Below are 20,502 nucleotides of genomic sequence, written 5' to 3'. Positions count from 1 at the left end.
TATGTTACTCTAGCCTCTCTGTAAAACTCATCAAAATGTGGTTCCTACTGAGTGGGAACCATAACAAAAGAAAACTCTATAACAAGTGCAGTCTGCCATACAGGCTGTTCAGTTACTTGGGGCACATAACCCAGTATATATGATTGTCCTTGGAGGATACATGGCAGATAGAGGTTATCAGAATTTTAACACATCCTGCTAGCAACAGTGATTGGTAAAAGGTCCCCAAGTTACCATGCAACCCAAACATCCCATTTTGAGCAGGATGTTGGTGATCCTACCAATCTATCATATTAGGCATGGGCGGCAATGAATTGCACTCCTCTTCTTAAAATCATAAGAGAATGTGGCACCAATATCCAGGGTTCATACTCTTACTTCATTGCTTCCTTCTGCTCAGCCTCAACTCATAAGTTCAAGAGTTTATGAACTCATTCGCTTGACAACTTAAATATGCAGACAGCACTGAGACCTTCTTTTCCTAAGATTCCCCATGATATGCTGGCACAACCTAAAGGTAGATAGCTGCAGCACAATCGTCCATCTCTGGGGTAGCCATGAAGGACAGCAGGGAACAAGGACAACTTCGAGGAAGAACTGGAAATTTAAAATGGGATTGTCTTTTCAAATTTGGCTGAGAAAATTTGCATGATAATATTTCAGAAGAATGGAAAAATAACCTCTAGAATACTATCCTCTGGAATCTGATACATAGGCTCAATATATAGACTCTTCATCCAATATGCATTGTAATTTCTGAGACAAAAATAATGTATGAGCCCAAAGTGTAAAGGGGGTGGCTTTTCTACCTATTGATGATCCACCCACTGAAAATTTGCTTCCTGTGAGTGAAATCATGAACTCCAGTAGTTAGGAGGTCTTTTCTCTCCAGAGAGTATGCTCCTGCTGGGGCACACACTACAGTGATGGACACATTAAGTCATAACTGTGACTTTCTTGACCAAGAAAGTGTGGTATGAATGCCTTGCAGATTCTGGAGGGAAGCAGCAAGATGTCTTATAGCTTCTACTTTCACTCTCTTCCAACTCTGAGAGCATCATATAAGGAAACCAGTGGAACTTAAAAGCAAGTTAAGTTGCTGCTAGAAAAAGCACCCCGGCCAATACCCAGCACCAGATCACCTAACTATAAGCAGATACCATCTTGGAGTGGAAGTATTAGCACTAGCTCTATTCACATAATCGCAGCAGCGTGCATGGGCCTTGGTGATAATGGCACAATATCTACCCTGTCAGTTTACAGAATGGCAAGAGATCGTTTTTAGTCACTAAGTTCTGAAAGTTTTTTTCCCCCCTCATCAAAAATAACTGAAATTGATTTGGCAGAGGACTTTCAAAAAGTATGCATTGCCCCATATACAGAAAAAAAGAAGCAGCAGGGAAGCCAGAGGGCAGGACAGAGGAAAGCAGGAGAGGCCACAGGGGGAAATTCTAAGCTTTCTCTGTCCAATATGGTGGCCACTCACCCCAGGTGGCTTTTGAGACCCTGTAATGTGTCAGCTCTTAATTGGGGTGTGCTGGAAGTATGAACTACACACTTGCTTTCAAAAACTTAGTAAGGAAAAGGGAGCATAAAAATGTTGCAAATTTATTTTCTGATTTTATGTGGGCATTATAATATTTTACACATATTAGGTTAAATAAATGTATCATTAAAGTTAAAATAATTAAAATATATTCTAGGGTACATTTCAATGAATTCATTGGTTTAAAAAATATTTGTAATTCGCATGTGGTAGATTCCAAAAGCAACAAGTATACTGGGCAACCACACACACACACACACACACTTATACATGCACATTTATATATAAATATACAAACTGAGAAATAGAAATCAGAATATAAGAAGACTATATTAATCATTTCTTGTTATTCAGAAATAATGGAAGACTAAGATATAATTTTATAAAATGGAGATGAATAGATACATACATACCTTATACCTTTAAAATATCCAATGTGTGTACTGATGTGGTTGTATTTTAATAAATAACATTTGGCCAGAGGTGTGCGTGCACGCGCGTGCGTGTGTGTGTGTTTGGTGTGTGTGTGAGAGAAAGAGAGACAGAGTGTGTGTGTGTGTGTGTGTGTGTGTGAGAGAGAGAGAGAGAAAGAGAGAGAGAGAGAGAGAGAGAGAGAGATTTAAAACAAGTAAAACAATATCACAGTGAGCCATTCTGTTAGTAGTGACTTACAAAATGGAGCTGTTTATAGGTCATTACCATCCTTGTGGAATCAGAAAATAATACAATATCGGTTATCTCTAGATTAATAAATGAACTCACTGTTATGTAATTTTTCATCTAATTTGCATAATATATCCAAAGTGTTAATATATTTTACTTTGCACATAGCTTAAAACATTTTTGCCAACTGTATGAAACCTTATCTTACTTTCTAGTTGCTTCTGTGAGTTATTTTGTAATTCCTTGTAGGCTTTGAATAATATTCAAATGTATTTCTTTTACATGTCAAACAAAGTTTTAAGGCTTTTTTGATTGATGATGTTAATTGAGAGATTTAGACTTCTCTGCCAGTTTCCTGAAATGGTATAGTGCCCCCTCTCTGGCATCACTACCACCTGGTGCTCTTCACAGGAGCAGGTACTTGCTCCATACTCTCTTCAAGAGGCCACTCTCCATTTTCTTCATGCTTTTCTTGAGTGGAGGTCAGGCAAAGTAGTGGAGAGCTGGTTTTAACATCATGTCATGGAATGGGAGCAGCAGACACTCTTCATGTCACTCAGATGTCCTGATTTGCTTGTGTTCTTTCCTTATTGTCTTCAGCTAGTAGGTTCATCAATGTCTTGACTCGTGTTATTATTTACTAACATTTACTAACTCCTACCTTTTAGAAATTTAATTAAAAAATGCTTACACAGTTGCATCACTATACTGAACAGCACATCTGGGCCTCTGATATTTCCTGATATTTATTCTCTTCTTTGCTGCCTATTATGGGTCCAACTTAGTTAGATTTGATATAAATATTCCGTTGACCTTTTGTACAATGTTCACTTCATCCAAATAGCTCTAAAATTTTAACTTTAGCCAATTTTGATGAGTTAAGAAAGCTTATATCCGTTGCTTCTTTGCTTTTATTTTCAACTGAGTCCTTAAGATACCTCCTACCAGTGGGCAGTGGACTCTCTGAGTGCTCATACCCATGTTGAACTCACAGACATTTAACATGAGGTATGGAAATGTGAGAGAGTCTACATAGAAGTTAGTAGACTCCAAAACATTTTTGCACTATATGCAATTTTAATAAATATATTTCTGTGAAATTTTGTATATTTCTTTGTAAATTTCTCTTTCTCACAGACTGCTTCCCTGAAAATCTAACAAATTATGATCAGAGGGTAACCCATTCTTATTATCTTACCTAATTTATGTATTTTCAGAGCTATAGAGAAATATTTTTGTACATTTAATAATTTAATCCATAATTAAAGATTTTGAGTACCTTGGGTCTGATAATCTCTGCTAATTTTTGGCTATTAATAATTAAATAATCACAGTTTTTTCCCTGGCTTGTTTTCTGCATTGTCCTTGATCAATTTCTTTTTTCAAAAGAAATTCATCCTTTCTCCATATACAAGCCAATGTACCATAAAGAACTTAACAAACTAGTTTCTTCCTAAGGGTATTCATTAAAAATATTCAATTTGACATAAATGTGTCAGAAGAGGAAAAATATATTTCTCATTCTTCAATAACTATAATATCACACCCCTAACCCCACCACACATACAGAAGTTCAGGCTTCAGTAGTGGAATTAACACTGGAAGTTCCCATTTTGTTCCTAGATTGAACCAATCTTGAGTTGCATTACCCGCAAAATGTGTAATCCAGTATAAAATGTCCAGAATCATGGTGATGTGTGTGTGATCCCTGCATTACAACTAAAATATAAGTGAAGTACCTATTATGCTTTATAATTATCTACTCTCATATAAAAGGGAAGGTTTGGTGATATATTTTTTTATAACAAAATAAATTAAAGGCTTTGTTTGAGATGAACACAGTTACTCTAGGTAAATAATTAATATTTAATCATTAAGATGATGCAGGGTAAATTGGTGCAACCAATCTGGAGAGCAGTATGGAGATTCCTTAGAAAACTTAGAATGCCAGCACAATTTGACTCAGCTATTCCACTCCTCAGTCTATACTGTAAAGACTTAAAAACAGCATGCTGTAGTGACATAGCCATCTCAATGATTATAGCAGCACAATTCACAATTGCTAAACTGTGGAAACAACTAGATACCCTTCAATAGGAGGAATGGATAAAGAAAATGTGGTACATATACACAATGGAATATTACTCAGCATTAAAAGAGAATAAAATTATCATCCTCTTATTGTATTTACAATAACAAGATCAAAAGAAATTCATAGTATTTGCAAAATTATAGTATTTGCAGGTAAATGGATGGAGTTGAAGAATATCATGCTAAGCACAATAAGTCAATCTCAAAAATACAGGGGCCGAATGTTTTCTCTGATGAATGGATACTAATAGATAATGGGTGGGGGATGGGATGAGTGGAGAAACTTTGAATGGGGCAATGGCAGGGGCAGGCAAAGGGGTAGGAAAGACAGTGGAATGAGACAGACATCATTGCTCTAGGTACATGTATTATTGCACGAATAGTGTGAGTCTACTTTATGAACAATCAGAGAAGTGAAAATTTTTCTCCATTTGTGTACAATGAATCAATGAGCTTTCTAGTTTCATGTACCACTGAATAGAACTAATAAATTAAAAAATATATATTCAAAACACTGGTTAAATTTACAAACTCTGAAATCAAACAAGTCTGGATTGGATCCAATTTAGTTGTGTTCCTTCAACTAAAAACCTACCAAAATTAATTTCACTAGTATGAGTAATGCCCTAATAAGGGTAAAAATATTTACTATTAAAAGAAATGATTCAGAGTAACATCAGTTGTATGCACAGGACATACCCTTGTAAACTTGGTAACATAAAGTGTAATTTGTAAAGGAATAGAAAGATCAAATTTTGATCTTTTTTTCAGACTCAGACAATCTCTGGTTTAAGCCAAATATGTAAATAATCAATTCACAGGATATTTGAATCAAAAGAGTTGCAATAATGTCATAATTATCTAGCAAACAAAGTCATTCTATGCATATTTAATGTGTAATCAACTAAATCTTAAAACTTTTGCAATATTTATACAAACAGATTCTTAACTTCATTGTGCTTTCTGCTCTATTTGTAAGCGGAATTTACAGAATCAACTGTGACAATTCACTTTTGAGACTAATATTTTTTGCTTTTCCCCCCTCTGGGGTAATTTCTGAGGAATGTCACATAAATCCAATGTTGTATTTATTTATTTATTTATTTATTTAACAGTGCAAGCTGCTACTACTGAACTTCATCCTCAGCTAAAGTAAACACTTTTAGTTGATAGTGAGACGTCACGTCTAACATCACTTTCTATGGTATAATACAAGTATGTCAGGCTGTGGCAGGGAAAGGAACAAAGAATTTGGTAGAATTTTAAGATAATGTGTTCCAGCTTCTGAGTAATTCTTCCATACACACATTCCTATTCAGCCCTGATGGATCTCTGTACGTGCAGACTTCCACTGTAAGGTTGACATTTTCATTGTTAAAATGAATTTAAAGGATATTTTATACATTATTTACCACTCCACTATATAAGAGACGAGACTTAGATTTTATGATTAGATATTTACTTATTTCCTACATTTACTAGGACCGCTGGAATAAACTACCACAAAATTTGGTGACTCTAAATGACAGAGATTCATTTTCTCACAGACCTTATGACAAAGAGTCTGAAATCAAGGAGGTGGAAGGACTATGATCCCTCTGAAGGTGCTGAGGATAATCCCTCCTTACTCCTTGGTTGCTGACTAAATGCCAATTGGCTCCCTTCTTTATATGGCCCTCTTCCTCATTTGTCTCTGCATTTTTTCTTTACTCTCTCTTATATGGACACTTTTACTGAATTTAGGTTCCCCTAGTCCTGTAGGATCTCATTTTTGCTCCTTACCTGAATTGTAACTGCAAAAATGCTATTTCCAAATATGGTCTTTAGAGATTCTGAGTGGATATTTCAGGGGACACTCTTCAATTTGTAACACATTAATTCATGGAGCTATTTTGCTAAATATTGAAATGGGAAAAAATACCAAATAATTGTCTTAAAACAGATTTCAACCTCTTACCAATGAACTGACTAAATAATTTGCATCAGGGAGCATGAGAAACACCTAAAACTTCAACCAATAACTCAAATCCTTTGGAAATCTGAGCCTTCAACAGTATAGTGGGAGGTGACTCATTAACTTCCTAAAACTCTCCTTCACATCTTTGTTCCTGAGGCTGTAGATCAAGGGGTTCAGCATGGGGATGACCACAGTATAAAATACAGAACCAACTTTGACCATGAGCCATGAGTTTTTGGAATTGGGTACACAATAAAGGAACAAGACAGTCCCATGAAAAATGGTGATGGCAGTCAGATGGGAGGCACAGGTTGAGAAGGCTTTTTGGCGTCCACCAGTGGAGGGCATTTTCATGACAGTGACAAAGATGAAAATGTAAGTACTGAGGATGATACAGAGGCTGCTCACTTCATCAAATATGGCAATGACGAAACAAAGCATTTGGCTGACAGAGGGGTCTGAACAGGAGACAGAGACGATGGCAGAGTGCTCACAGACAAAATTGTTGATGATATTAGACCCACAGAAGGATAATGCCAAGACAAAATAGGTGAGTGTCAAGGAAGAAACTATACCCCATGTGTAGGTCCCAGCCACTAATGATGCACACAGCTTCTGGGACATGATGACTGTATAGAGGAGAGGGTGACAAATTGCCACGAATCGGTCATAGGCCATCACTGCCAACATGAATGTTTCGGCTACTACAAATATACAAGCCCAGAAGAATTGTGTGATGCATCCTGCAAAGGAGATGGTTCTGTCTTCCACAATCAGGGTCTCCAGAAGTTTTGGGGTCACCGTAGTGGAGTAACAGAAATCAATAAAGGACAAGTGACTGAGAAAAAAGTACATAGGAGTGTGAAGTTTGGGATTGATCCTGATTGTCAGGATCATGCCCAGATTCCCCACCACTGTGACTGTGTAGATGATCAGGAACACCAGGAACAGGGGCACCTGGACGTCTGGGTATTCTGAGAAGCCCAGGAGGATGAAGGTGACTTCAGAAGTCTGATTTGCTTCAGTTAACAGCATGATTGTTGTTGGAAGAAAAAATCTGAAATAATAATAAAAGTAATAATGATAATGATCAAGTAGTCATAGAATATTTACCCTATATCAGGCAATGTTCTAAAACATTAAAAATATTCATTTAGATCTCTAAATGGAACAATGAATTGTAAACAATTGGCTCCAAAGATATGTGGTATATACAAAATGTGGCACTTGTTTACATTTAGACAGTTTTTTAAGTATGAGCTGGGTTGTGGAGTGGATCCTCAATGGCATCAGTTAAAATAATTCGTTTAATTTAAGAGAAAGAGAAAACTCTTCTGCTGTGTTATAGAAAACATGTTTCACAGTTCCTCATTAAACTAAGCAGCAAAAATGAAGCAATGAGAATACATTTAGCATTAAAATGTTTAAAGGAAGTACTGGGAGAATGTACTGGTGGAATGCCTAGACTGAGGTCATAAGTATTTTTGAGTTGTCCTAGAAATCAATGAGACATAAAACATATGGACATTAAAGAAAACCTAGACTTGTGTGCCTCCAAGCTTTCTGTTGATTCCTCCTTATATCACATCACTTGCCTCAGTGTTCTGGAATAAGGTAGCAACTTGTAAAAGGAGAAGAACATACTTTTGACATGTTCTTTCACTATTTTTTTTTCTCCTTACAGGTTTTCTCATAAGCCCTGATGCTTCTAATGTGCTCATCCAGACCTAGTTTTATTTTTTAAACTTTCTATTAAATTTCAATCTCACAGCTTTACTAGTCATATTATGTTATTATTTTGCAGAATCTCAAAATTTAAATAAAAATAAAATGCATTTTCCCCAAGTCATCTGTGTTCTATAGAGCAAGTTAGAAAATAAGGTAATAATGACCAATGGCTAGATAATTACCCTCACCCTCTCTGGCAACAGGGACATTTTTACTCCAGATATTGAAGAAGGGTTTGATTAAAGAAACATATGTGATTATCCTAAGAGTTTTGAGTTATGCAATCATCGTTTTGCTTGTAAATGTTGAGGAAGCAAAAACATATTCTGTTTGTAGCAGTTCATAATCACAAAAGTCTCTATTGGTTTCATAGTTATTTAAAAAAGCAAATTGATCCAATAATAAATGCATCTCTGAAATGTTCAAGTTTACACAAGATCATTTCTGTAAATCCCATAAACAGGAGACTCTAGTTTTAGTTATGTACTACAAGCTCAAGTTAAAAAGAACTTGCACCTCCTTTATAGCTAACTGCTATATCTTACACTCAACAATGTACTTCCTTCACAGAGAAAAGAAAATCATCAGGAGAGTGCAAACAGCTCATCACAGACCAGCATCAGGAGAGAAGCACAGGCTTCCCCCACAGAGATTTACTATCATTTCCACACTTTGGCATTTGCCATGTTATCTTTTATTATTTAGATTTTCTGAGCTCAGCTTCTTTATCAATAGAACAAAACTAATAATGGAAAGATAATATCTATTTTAAACATGTGTAAGTTTCCACTTAGGAAATAATGGTCACGTGTTTAATCAAGTCTAAAAATTATGCAATCCAGGAAACGGAGGGTCCCATGGCCTGACCCACTTTAATTTTTAGCTCAATAATGAACTGGTGCTATTTCTCAACCTTCATATTATTATAAAAAACACTGCAGAAACAGATCAAGCATCATCGAGGGCAGCAATAAACCTGTGGGTGCAGTTTAGTATGTCAAAGCCGAGTTCAGCTCTCATTCCCGGGTTTCCCTCACCTTCTAATTCACAGTCATCCTGCAATAAGCATTTTCTGATTTCCCCTTTGTTTTCTCAGGAGAATCTTACTCTTTCTGGTTGTCTACTTCTTATCTCAGGTTTTTGCCCAGGGAAGATTTATCAAACTGGGAGCAGAGGCTTGGACTCAACCTTGTAGTGCTTCCACCTTCCTGTGAGAACGTTGTTTCTGCACCCTCAATTTATGTGGTTCTTAACAAGCTATGGCTTTAAACACTTCAATTCCTCTCTATCCCGTAATTTATTCAATTTAAATTTATCATTTGGGGTTTACCTAAGACCATAACTCACTGATCCCAGTGTGCAGCCTTCTTCAATCATGCCAATATTGTTAGTTTATTCTTTGGTTTATTTAATTATCTCTCACTTTTACTTAAATACACTGTTTCCTTGGATTACTGATGCAACATTCGTAATACACAAGGTCTTAGATGAAAATCAATATCACCAAGAGATATTCCGTTTTTACTCCAATAATAGCTTCTTGGTGTAGCTACAGGTGTTATTATCAGGACATGAGAACATCATGATATGTCTGTTTCCTATTACTTACATATAACATACTCTTATTTCTACAAGATTTTGAAATGTTGAGAGAGTACTCCTAGATTTTATACCATCATTTCAAAAATTTTCAGTGTGACTTCACTAGGCACATGGTAGATATCCCAAAAGCAAAAAGGAGAAACAAAAACAAACAAATAAACAAACAACAACAATGAAAAATCAGAATTGATACCCAAGGGAAAGAAGGAGAGATCAGAAATTAAATATCAGTTCCTCTAGAAGATATCTAGATAGTATGGCCTTCAGTATAAGAGAGTTCCCTGTTTAAAAGGTACAGGACTTCAATGATTCGTAAATTGTATAAAATAACAAAAGACATTTTGTCTTACATATAACATATTTCTACAAGATTTTGAAATGCTGAGAGTACTCACCTGAAAACCTTGTTCTTATTTTTAATAGACTCCAGGAAATTCTTGTTCAGATTTCAAATATTATTCAAATATTAAGAATTAGCAAATACATCAGGCACCCGCAATGAATTTTGGTTAATTTTCTAGGAATATGTTTCAGAAAACACAACGATAAAGGGGACAGACAGGAGCAGGAAGAGAGGTGGAGGAGAGACAGAGAGGGAGGAGGGGGTGGAGGAGAAATAGAAAAATTTAGAAGTTTATTCTGACTTCTAGGTAGAAAAGAAAATGAAAGTCTTACTTATACCTCTATGACCTGGGGGATTTAGACCCTAGAGAAAATTTACTAAATTACTTTGAAAACATAAATTAGATTAAGTGTCTTATGTGGCATTGCACAAGAATTTAATTTCTTCTTAATCACTTGAGACAATGCCTAATCAGGCCTACTCCATTAATTTATTTTACATATTTTAACTATGGAAAATTTACACATTGACTTTTCAAACATGATAACTATAATAAAACATAAAAGAAAAGGTAAATAAATGGTAATGCAACTATTAATAATTAAACAAAAATTGTTAGCGATATGAGATGAAGTTAATTACCTTAGTCGTGGTTATCATTATGCAATGCATACTTATTTTTTTTCACATTTTTATTGGTTCATTATAGTCATACATAATTATGGGATTTGCTATTACATATTCACACATGCACATAATACACAATATAACAGTGTAATTTGGCCACTATCACTCCCCAGCACTTCCTGCCCACCCCCAGCTCACATATCCTGGTCCCTTTCCTCTTCTTATCTCCCTTTGCTTTTCATGAGATCCCTTCTTCCCCATCTTTCTTTTCCTTTTTCCTATCTTCTACATATGAGAGAAACCATATGACTCTGACCTTCTGAGTTTGACTTACTTCATTTAATATAATCATCCCTATTTCCATTGATTTTCCTGCAAACAGTATAACTTTATTTATCTTTGTGGCTGAACAAAATTCCACTTTATTTATATACCATATTTTCTTTGTTTATTCATCCATTGATGGACACCTGGGCTGGTTCCCCAGTTTGCCTACTGTGAATTGTGCTGCTACAAACTATATGCATGATACATGCATATAACATGCTTTAATTGTATCCACCTCTCCTGTAAGCCCCTCTCCTCTTTAGTAAAAGTTTCCCTTCTACTTTAATGTTATATTTTTGTTGTTGTTGCTGTATTTTAGATTCCACATATGATCACATTGGTTATACAGCCATGATTATACATACAGCCATACTAGTGTCTGTGATCCTGCAATCTATACACGTGGAAAATAAGAATTCATACCCTATTTGAATCAAATGTATGATATGTCAAGATCATTGTAATGTTTTGAGCAACTAATAAAAATAAATAAATAAATAAAGATTTCACATATGAAAGAAAAAAAAATAATACAATACTTGTCTTTTTGAGTCTGGCTTATTTCATTTAAAATGATCTCCAGTTCCATGCATTTTACTTCAAATGACTTGGTCTTGTTCTTCTTTATGGTCAAATAGTACTCCATTGTGTGTATGTAACAAGTTTTCTTTACTCATTCTTTCATTAGTGGGAATATAGGCTGATTGTATAACTTGGCTATTGTGACTAGTAAGGATCAATCTGTATCAGCCTTTCAGATCTGAGGAAGGCACATCCACATTAAGACTCAGTGAAAACCCCAGGAGAGCCATCCCTAAGACACATAAATAAATTATGAGATGATTTGAGTTATAAAAAATTTTTGTTGCTCCATTTTAATGGTGTCTTTAGCGCTCCATGGAAGTCCTTTTTCACTCTAGCAGTCCTTTCAGCACTTTTAGGATAAATCCTCTTCTAAATATCCTATCTTAACAATGAATAGCAGTCATTTTCTTATATTGATAAAACATTGGCTGATACACAGTCTATCTTTAACAGAATTAACAGCAATGGGCAAACCATTTGTTTTTGAGCAAATTATACTTCTTACCTTCCATCTCTGTTAGGGCAATTACATGGGAGGAAAATTATGCCTCATCAGTCAAATTCTTCAAAGTATAATAATGTGGTTATTATGAAGAAATTGTAAAAAGCACAGTGCTGGTAAAGGTTTACAAATGTTACTGAATATTTTTACATTATACCATATATGAAATGTGCACAATTATGATTATATGCTTAAATATGTATATACATATATTATATAACTACATGCAGTGTGTATGTAAGTAAATAGTAATTTCTAACTATCTACATCAGTTTCTATGATAAAATGATAAGATTCATCTATATTTTTTCTGCTTTTGCCCATTTATTTTTCATAGGCCTACAGCAAAAGTTCTTCATGAAAAAAAAAAAAGTCGCATCTTCCAAGAAAATCACTGTTTAAAATAACTGGACAGAGAAAATCTCAGCAGTACCTCCTACTACACTCCCTTCTCTTTTCCTTATATTACTGAACAAGCCATAGAGAAGAATTTATCCTCAAATATTTGAATTCACTTATGGACAGATACTATGAAAAGAAATTGCTAAGTTCTTTGAGAAATTTTTTCTAGAACTTCATATGGTATTTTTAAGCTGTCTTAGAGTTTTTTTTCTTTTACCCTCATCTGAAATGTATGAGCATTCCTGGTGCTCACCAAGAGTTGGTTTTTCAGTTGTTCTCATTTCAATTATTCATTCATTTCTAACTGAAGAATCTGAAGTTTAAAAATTATTTATTTTTTTTAGATATAGAATAACAAATATAATAATATTATATTGAGTGACAAAGAGATTTGGTGACACCTAATTTTCGGAAAGTGTCCTTCACATCTTTGTTCCTAAAGCTATAGATCAATGGGTTCAGCATGGGAATCACCACTGTATAAAATACTGAAGCTACCTTAACTGAGAGCCAAGAAGTTTTTGGACTAGGAGCACAGTAAAGAAACAGGATGGTTCCATGAAAGATGGTGATGTTGGTCAGGTGGGAGGCACAGGTGGAGAAGGTTCTCCGACGCCCACTTGCAGAAGGCATCCTCATGACAGTGATGAAGATGAATACATGGGACATAGTGATAATTATCAGGCTGTTCACCTCATTGAATACAGCAATAATAAAACATAGCATCTGGCTGATATAAGGGTCCGAGCAGGGAACAGAAACAATGACAGAGTGGTCACAGATGAAGTTATTTATGATGTTAGATTCACAGTACGACAGGGCAAGAAGAAAATATGTGAGTGTCAGGGAGCACACTACACCCCATGTATAAGACCCAGCCACCAGAAGAACACAAAGCTTCTGAGACATAATAGTGGTATACAGCAGAGGGTTACAAACTGCCACATGCCATTGCTACCAGCATGAAAGTCACTGCAAAAATGCAAGCAAAAGAAAACTGCATGATACAACCAGAAAAAGAAATGGTTCTGTCTTCCACAACTAAGTTTTCTAGCAGTTTAGGTGTGACTACGGTGAAAAAACAGCAATCTACAAAGGAGAGGCGGCTAAGAAAAAAGTACATGATTGTGTGGAGTTTGGGGTTGACCTTGATGACTACTATCATTCCCAAATTTCCCACTATGGTGGCGATATAAATGGACAAGAAAACCAGAAAGAGTGGCGCCTGGAGACCTGGATATTCTGAAAAACCAAACAGAATAAAGGTGGGCCTGCTGCTTCGATTTCCTTTAGAAGACATCATAAATCCTCTTGGCTGAAAAAAAAGAGAGAAACACACGTTAATCCTGATAATCAGAATTAATAGAAAATAAAAAGCAGAGGGAATAAAGAGGTGTCATGTGTGATGAGTGACATAAGAAGTGGGGTACCCAAAGAACAGCCACAGCTGAACGTGGCAATTTCTTAAGATATAAATTCTCCAGTCTCATCAACCTTCTGAATCAAACACCCTGGGATGATGACCACAATTTGTGATTCTCACAAGCCTCCAGAGGGTTTCTATCTATGCTAAAATGTGAAAAATATGTGGTAATACCTTTATTATTTAAAAGTCAGCCTTCATTAGTATCATTAATGTGGAACTGAAATAAATACGGCATAAAGTAATCAAAAAAATTGAAAAGCGAAGCAGAACCAAAGAGAACCTTGTTATGATTTGAAGATTTACACTAAGGATTGAAGAGAGCTTGACATCACCATTGGTGACCCACATATGGTAGTGTTAATTGCTTTTGCAGTTTACACCTTTCTAAACATGATACAAAATCAAATCACCATAGAATTTAGTAGTTGGACTATGCCTCGACCAGTGCAGCCAAACTAGCAGATTCCGTCAAGGGGTGATGGGAGATCAGAAGAAATAAGAGTCAACACATGCAGATTTTGAAGATAAAGCTGGGGTCCAATGGAAAGCTGCTCTCTGATGGAGAAGCAAGTCAAAAGAATTATACCAGCAATCTTTATTATATATGTCTGTAAGTCAGACTAAAGACTATGCAAGCATTATTCTTTGTATTCATGAAAATTACAGAGTTAGCAACGGTATGAAGCAATTTCCTCAATTACAATCTACAGTTGCAACATGCAATATTAGGAGAATTGTGCAGCTCTCAAGAATGTTCATTGTTTAAAGTTACTGATTCAGTTGAACTCGTGAAACGTTGTTTTCTTAGCAAGAAGGTTCCTTCATTCCCAGAAGCTGCTATGCCTGAGATGAAGTTCCAGGCTGATAAGATTCTAACATGGAGGACATTTCCCTAGCAACCTGACATCCTATGCCTTTGCACAGAAACTTTCACAGCCACCAAGTATGCCACAGCCATGAAGTTATCAGAGACTCCAATCTCAGACACTGGTCTCCCAGTCATTGTCACCAATCTCCACAGGAATGAGTCTCAAAGTGTCTATATTTCATAATTCCACATATATTCCTCTCAACATGATTCTATAGAATTTGCTACAGAAGCTCAATTATAATGTGTTCACATCGTTGCCATTCAAACTTCAATGCACGCTGCTTCCTTGGGTATTTTTATGGGTGTTTTATTGAGACATTGAGTCAACTTTTATTCTTTTATTAGAGGTTTTCAGACAAATTTTCAGTAACTTTATTGTGCTTTAAGTCAGGTATACACACACACACACACACACACACATATATACACACACACACACACACACACATATATATATATATATATATATATATATATATACACATCGAGAAAATCTAATGAGCTAACTTAAAGCACAAAACAAAATCATATATATACTCACATAGAAAAATGATCTTATAATCATCAGTAATATTTCCATACAAAATATATTCTATGATACAATGAAAATTTTGTAATAAAAACTACACATGTTCTTAGCCCCAAAATACAATCCTTTCTTTAAGATGAGCAAACTTGAAGAAGAGGAGGAAGTGTAAGCAAAAGGCAATGAAATGAGAGGTCTTGATGTGCAAGAAGAAAAATATAAAAAGATAGACACAAGGCAGAAGCAGAAATACATCTGCAGGGCTGGGGATGTGGCTCAAGCTGTAGCGCGCCCGTCTGGCATGTGCGCCCTTCTGGCATGTTCGATCCTCAGCACCACATACAAACAAAGATGTTGTGTCTGCCAAAAACTAAGAAATAATCTATCTATCTATCTATATCTATATCTATATATATATATATATATAAAGAATTTAAAAAAAAAAGAAATACATCTGCAGACGGTCTTCCACTTTTTCACCTTTACCTGGATTGAGTGTCAAGATGTAGCCTTGGCCCCATGAGTTCCCGCCCTCACTTAAACAGCAACTTGACACTTAGAGCATCTCTTAGGAGCAGGTTTTTCCCATAGCAAGGGGCCTGGGTGGGCAGAGTTTAAATTTCCATTATTTTTCATACAGTTTTAATATGTGAACTTCCCTTCAAAATTTGAATATCTTAGTACAGCCAGCTACTACTACTCTGGTCATGTGGGATACTTTTTAGGTTAATAACAAAAAGATACTCAGAAAAATACTTGGTAATTAAGTCCTAGCAACTTCCGATAGATTTCATAAACATAAATGTGTCAGGATTAGGCTTGTACCCAAAGCAGAACTAAATCTAGGGGAGCTCAAAATTAACAAATATCCCATAAGCTTTCTGTGACTTTCTGCATTGATACCTGGTAGTGTCACTGTTGCCAGTTTCTGTAGAACAAAATTGAATTTTGAGAAACACTTTAAGCACTGTTAGTGAAAATCAAGAGGTCCCCAGCCATAAAGATATCTATTTTGTAGCAACCTATGTGAACTGAACCCCTGTTTTCCACCTGAACTGAAAGACCAAAAGATAAATGAACTGACCTGGAACCAGAAGTTCTTGATTAATCCACTAAGAATTTCTTCTTAAGACTAATGAAGTTGAGGTACTTTTGTCCACAGTGAGCAAATATTACTTAACAGAGCAATATGCTTAAGATTTGTTATGAAAGTGGAAGTGTTTCAGTGATCATGCCAGTAAGATGGATTTTAAAAAGAAACACCTGAAAGTTGAACTCATAGTCTGAACTCTGCCAAACTCCAGCTCTTATACATGTCCCCAGACTATGGAGATAGGGACATTAGGGAATTTTAATTGGAGTGGGCTGCAAAAACATAAAATTAGTTAAATAGTCTCACATCATTGTGATAGCTGTGTTTTCTTTTGAAACAGTAGGGATAATTACATTATGGTATTTATTTCATTAACCACTTTGGGGTATTGAATTAATTAAATAATGAAAATTCACTCATTGAAGAAAACGTGGACTTTACAGCTTGAACCATAACTAAAAATAATATCCCATTGTTTTAATTTGCCTTTCCCTGATAATTAATAGTGCAGAACATTTTTTTTTCATAGAAATGTAGGTCATTTGCATATCTTCTCTGGAGAATCATCTACTCAAGATCTTAATCCAATATAAATTGTGATATTAAGTCATTACTTGTTATTGAGTTGTAGGAGCTCCTTACATGTTTTGGATGTTAGCCTCTTATCAGATATAAAGTTTGTAAATATTTTGTTTCTATTTTCCTCTCTGAAAAACCTCAAAGATAACTTCTCTCATTAGCTACATTTATTTAGGTATTAAACTTCCATTTAAATTATGTTTTTGAATTAAACTCTTTTTTATTGCTTTATTTTATTTTTTTTTTTAATTTTTATTTGGTACTGAGGATCGAACCCAGTGCCTCAATGGGTTAGGTGAGTGCTCTACCACTAAGCCACAGCCCCAGCCCCTGTATGAATTCTTAATGTCAGTTACAATATTTTTATTCTTTTCCTATTTCATTATTAATAAAAAACACTATTTATCTTAGTGTCCAGTTTTCTAAACATTTTTAAATGTTTCATTTTGTTTTATTTATTTTTTATTGTTTAGATATGAGGTGTCCCTCAAACACTCAGGTGTGAGAAAATACAAGAACTTCAGAGGTAAATGATTGGATTATGAGAGCCTTAACCCAGGGACCAACTGGGTATACCTACAGGCACCTGGGTGGGGGTGAGTGAGGTAGTTCACAGGGGACCTGCCTTTGGGGTATACATTTTGTCTCTGGAGAGCAGAGCTTTCTCTCAGCTTCCCGGTTCTCAAGTCCTGAGGTGCTTTTTCTACCACACACTCTGCTGGGATGTTTGTCTCCCTCAGGCCCAGAGTAAAGGCGTTGGCTGTCTGTGGACTCAGAACTCTGAAACCATGAGCCCCAAATAAACTTTTTCTCCTCTAAAATTGTTCTTGTCAGATCTTATGCTCACAGTGATGGAAACAGTGACTAAAATAATCTTCTTATTTAAGGAATGTATTGTTGATGTATAATATGTTCTGAAGAAGTTTTGATGATTTCTAAAGGTTATTGTATTTTATTTCATAGGCTTTTCTTTATACCTCTCTCTCTCTCTCTCTCTCTCTCTCTCTCTCTCTCCATCTCTCTCTGACACAGATTTATTTAGGAAATCAATAATTAGATACACATGAAAGGTAGAATGCAGATAGATACACATTAAAGGAAGAATGCAGGCTATCTCAAGAGAGAGACATCTTTTGGAGTAAAGCAAGAAATACACATTTAAGGGAGAAATGGTGCCATCTTCAGAGAAAGAAGCTCTGGGCTGAAGCAAAAATAATACACTCAAATAAGATTGCAGATTCTCCACCTCCAGAGGTGGAGAATGCCCTTCTTCTATCTTTTGATGTGCTTTGCAAACTTTGAAAATACTGAACATTATGTTCAAAACTCAGGTGTGAAGATAATTTGAGGTCTCAAAGGATTTAATCAGGACCAAAATGTTTCTGCTTCTAATATTTATTTAGAGCACAGGCACTCTAGTATGCTTTCATCCAATCTCCAGGCCTAGGGTGTCCTGGCCCCTGAAATGAGTCACATCTCAGTTTCAGTACAAGTGTGGACTATCACGTGATACTTTTTATACCTGTGGCATCAGTTCAGGGTCTCAATCTGGAAAATTTTCAACTTGGATTACCCTTGAAATTTTACCCTTTCCCTATATATGTCTATATGACCATAAAACTTGTAGCTTATACTTTCAGTGAATGGTTTCCAGGGAAATGCAGGTGCAGGTATCTGGCTCATCTTTCTATGACCCTGGTTTATTGTCAAAAATTGGCCTACTATAAATTTTTATTGAGTTATATAAATTCATTTTTCTACTGACTGAACATGATAGCTATGATTGCGTAGAAATCATGCTACTTCATGTACTTCATACATATTTCAGGTATATAAAAATAATCTCTCTCTCTCTCTCTCTCTCTCTCTCTCTCTCTCTCTCTCTCCTCTCTCTCTCTCTCTCTCCTTTGAGACTGAGTCTCACTAAGTTGCTTAAGTCCTTGCTAAATTGCTGAGGTTGGCCTTGAACTTGTATTCCTCCTGCCTCAATCTTCTAGTACATTGGGATTACAGAGTACTCCACCATACCCAGAAATAATAGTCTTTGGAAGTATGGGAAAGCCAGGTTTGGTGGTACACTCTTGTAATCCCTGTGATTTGTGCAACTGAGGTGGGAGGATTACAAGTTCAAGGCCAACAAGATCACCAAGCAAGACTCTGTCTCAAACTTAAAAAGAAGTGGAGTAAATTCTACAATATACATAGCATGCAAACTACCACAAACAATTGAAATGTGAGTTGAGGTTTTTTTTTTTTTTAATGTTGAGGACTGAACTCAAGGGCATTTTACCACTGAATCACATTCTCAATCTTATTTATTTATTTAGACTGGTACTCACCAAGTTGTTGAGGCTGACATTTTGGAAGTTCTTAGTTTAGGCTTGGGAGACCTTCAATATTGCCTCTTGACCTATTATTTTTCTGACACTTTCATTATTTTTTTTGGTAATTTTTTCAGTGCTGTGACCAAAAGACCTGAAAAAAAAATTTTAGAGGAGAAAAATTTTATTTGAGGGCTTGCAGTTTCAGAGGTCTCTGTCCATATGTGGCCAGTTCCATTGTCCTGGGCTTAAGGTGAGTCATAGTATCATGGCAGAATTGTAATTGAAAGCAGCACAGAATATGGTATCAGAGAGAGGGAGAGAGAGAGAGATCCCCTGACCACAGACAAAATATGGTATACTCCCAAAGAGTACCCTCCTCCAGATACACCCAACCTTACTAAGGTCAACATTCAGTTAATCCCTATCAGGAGATTAATGCACTGATAGGGTTAACATTCTCATAGACCAATGATTTCACCTCTAAAGTTTCTTGCATTGTCTCGTATGTGAGCTCTTGGGGGACACCTCACATCTAAACCAGAACCCATAGAGAGACAACAACTCTAAAGATGATGAGAGAGATTTGAGAAAACCCATACTCACAGCAATGTGCTAGGACATAATGCTTTCCTGTACGACATAGCATGAAACAGAGACACATAAGGTTACTGGCAGTTTCTGGAAAACTAATTAATTAAACTTTTAAGCCACTGACTCTGAAATGGTTTTGAAGAGTTGCTGAGGCAGTAGCTTATGGTAACACTGAAATCACAGACATGGATGCTTCCTTCATAACAATGTTGGCATTTTTAGAGCAACAGGACAGAAGCAATATTTTATTGAGTGAACAGCATGTGACAATGGGATATGGGTATGAGTAAAAATGCAGCAGTTAAGGAGTGTTGATGCTGACTGCATCTCTGCTCTTCTGGAATTTGCTAAGGTTGGTTAGTTTCCTGTAAATGCCCATTCCAGAACTAGGGTTGAAGGAATGCTCGCTCTTTGTGTTGTGCTTCTCTCTAGGTGAAAGGCATAAGCTCCAGGAAGAAAGAATCAACCATGAAGAGACATTTAAGACCTCTTCTATGTACTAGCTTCCAACACATTCACCAACTTCACATTGTGTAGGGTGAGTCACAGGGGAAATGTCTGTCTACCCACAGGATACTTGTAGACAAAGAGACCACATAATGATGAAACCTATATCATTTGCCTCTACCCAAAACTCACACTTTCCACAAAAATGTCATAGGTGAGGAAATTCATAGAACAAAATACAAAGAATTAAATACACTCCTAAACATGGTACA

At 35.9% G+C, this 20,502-nt stretch overlaps 1 protein-coding gene and 1 pseudogene across 1 annotated transcript; both read right to left on the bottom strand.

Moving 5' to 3' along the window:
* Positions 1-6,347: 6,347 nt before the first annotated feature.
* LOC143390447 (olfactory receptor 5D13-like) lies at positions 6,348-7,292 on the bottom strand. The gene has a single exon (XM_076842831.1). It carries the CDS (start codon positions 7,290-7,292, stop codon positions 6,348-6,350), a length of 945 nt encoding a protein of 314 aa, XP_076698946.1.
* A 5,450-nt stretch (positions 7,293-12,742) lies between these two features.
* On the bottom strand, positions 12,743-13,676 carry LOC143391722 (olfactory receptor 5D13-like; annotated as a pseudogene).
* Positions 13,677-20,502: the final 6,826 nt, after the last annotated feature.

The sequence above is a fragment of the Callospermophilus lateralis genome, chromosome 2, assembly GCF_048772815.1.
Source record: "Callospermophilus lateralis isolate mCalLat2 chromosome 2, mCalLat2.hap1, whole genome shotgun sequence".
NCBI lineage: Eukaryota > Metazoa > Chordata > Mammalia > Rodentia > Sciuridae > Callospermophilus > Callospermophilus lateralis.
This window is presented reverse-complemented; position numbering and strand designations above follow the sequence as displayed.

What these genes read in the sequence shown, in the direction of transcription:
- LOC143390447 (XM_076842831.1), bottom strand. Translation starts at nt 7,292, where the DNA reads ATGCTGTTAACTGAAGCAAATCAGACTTCTGAAGTCACCTTCATCCTC.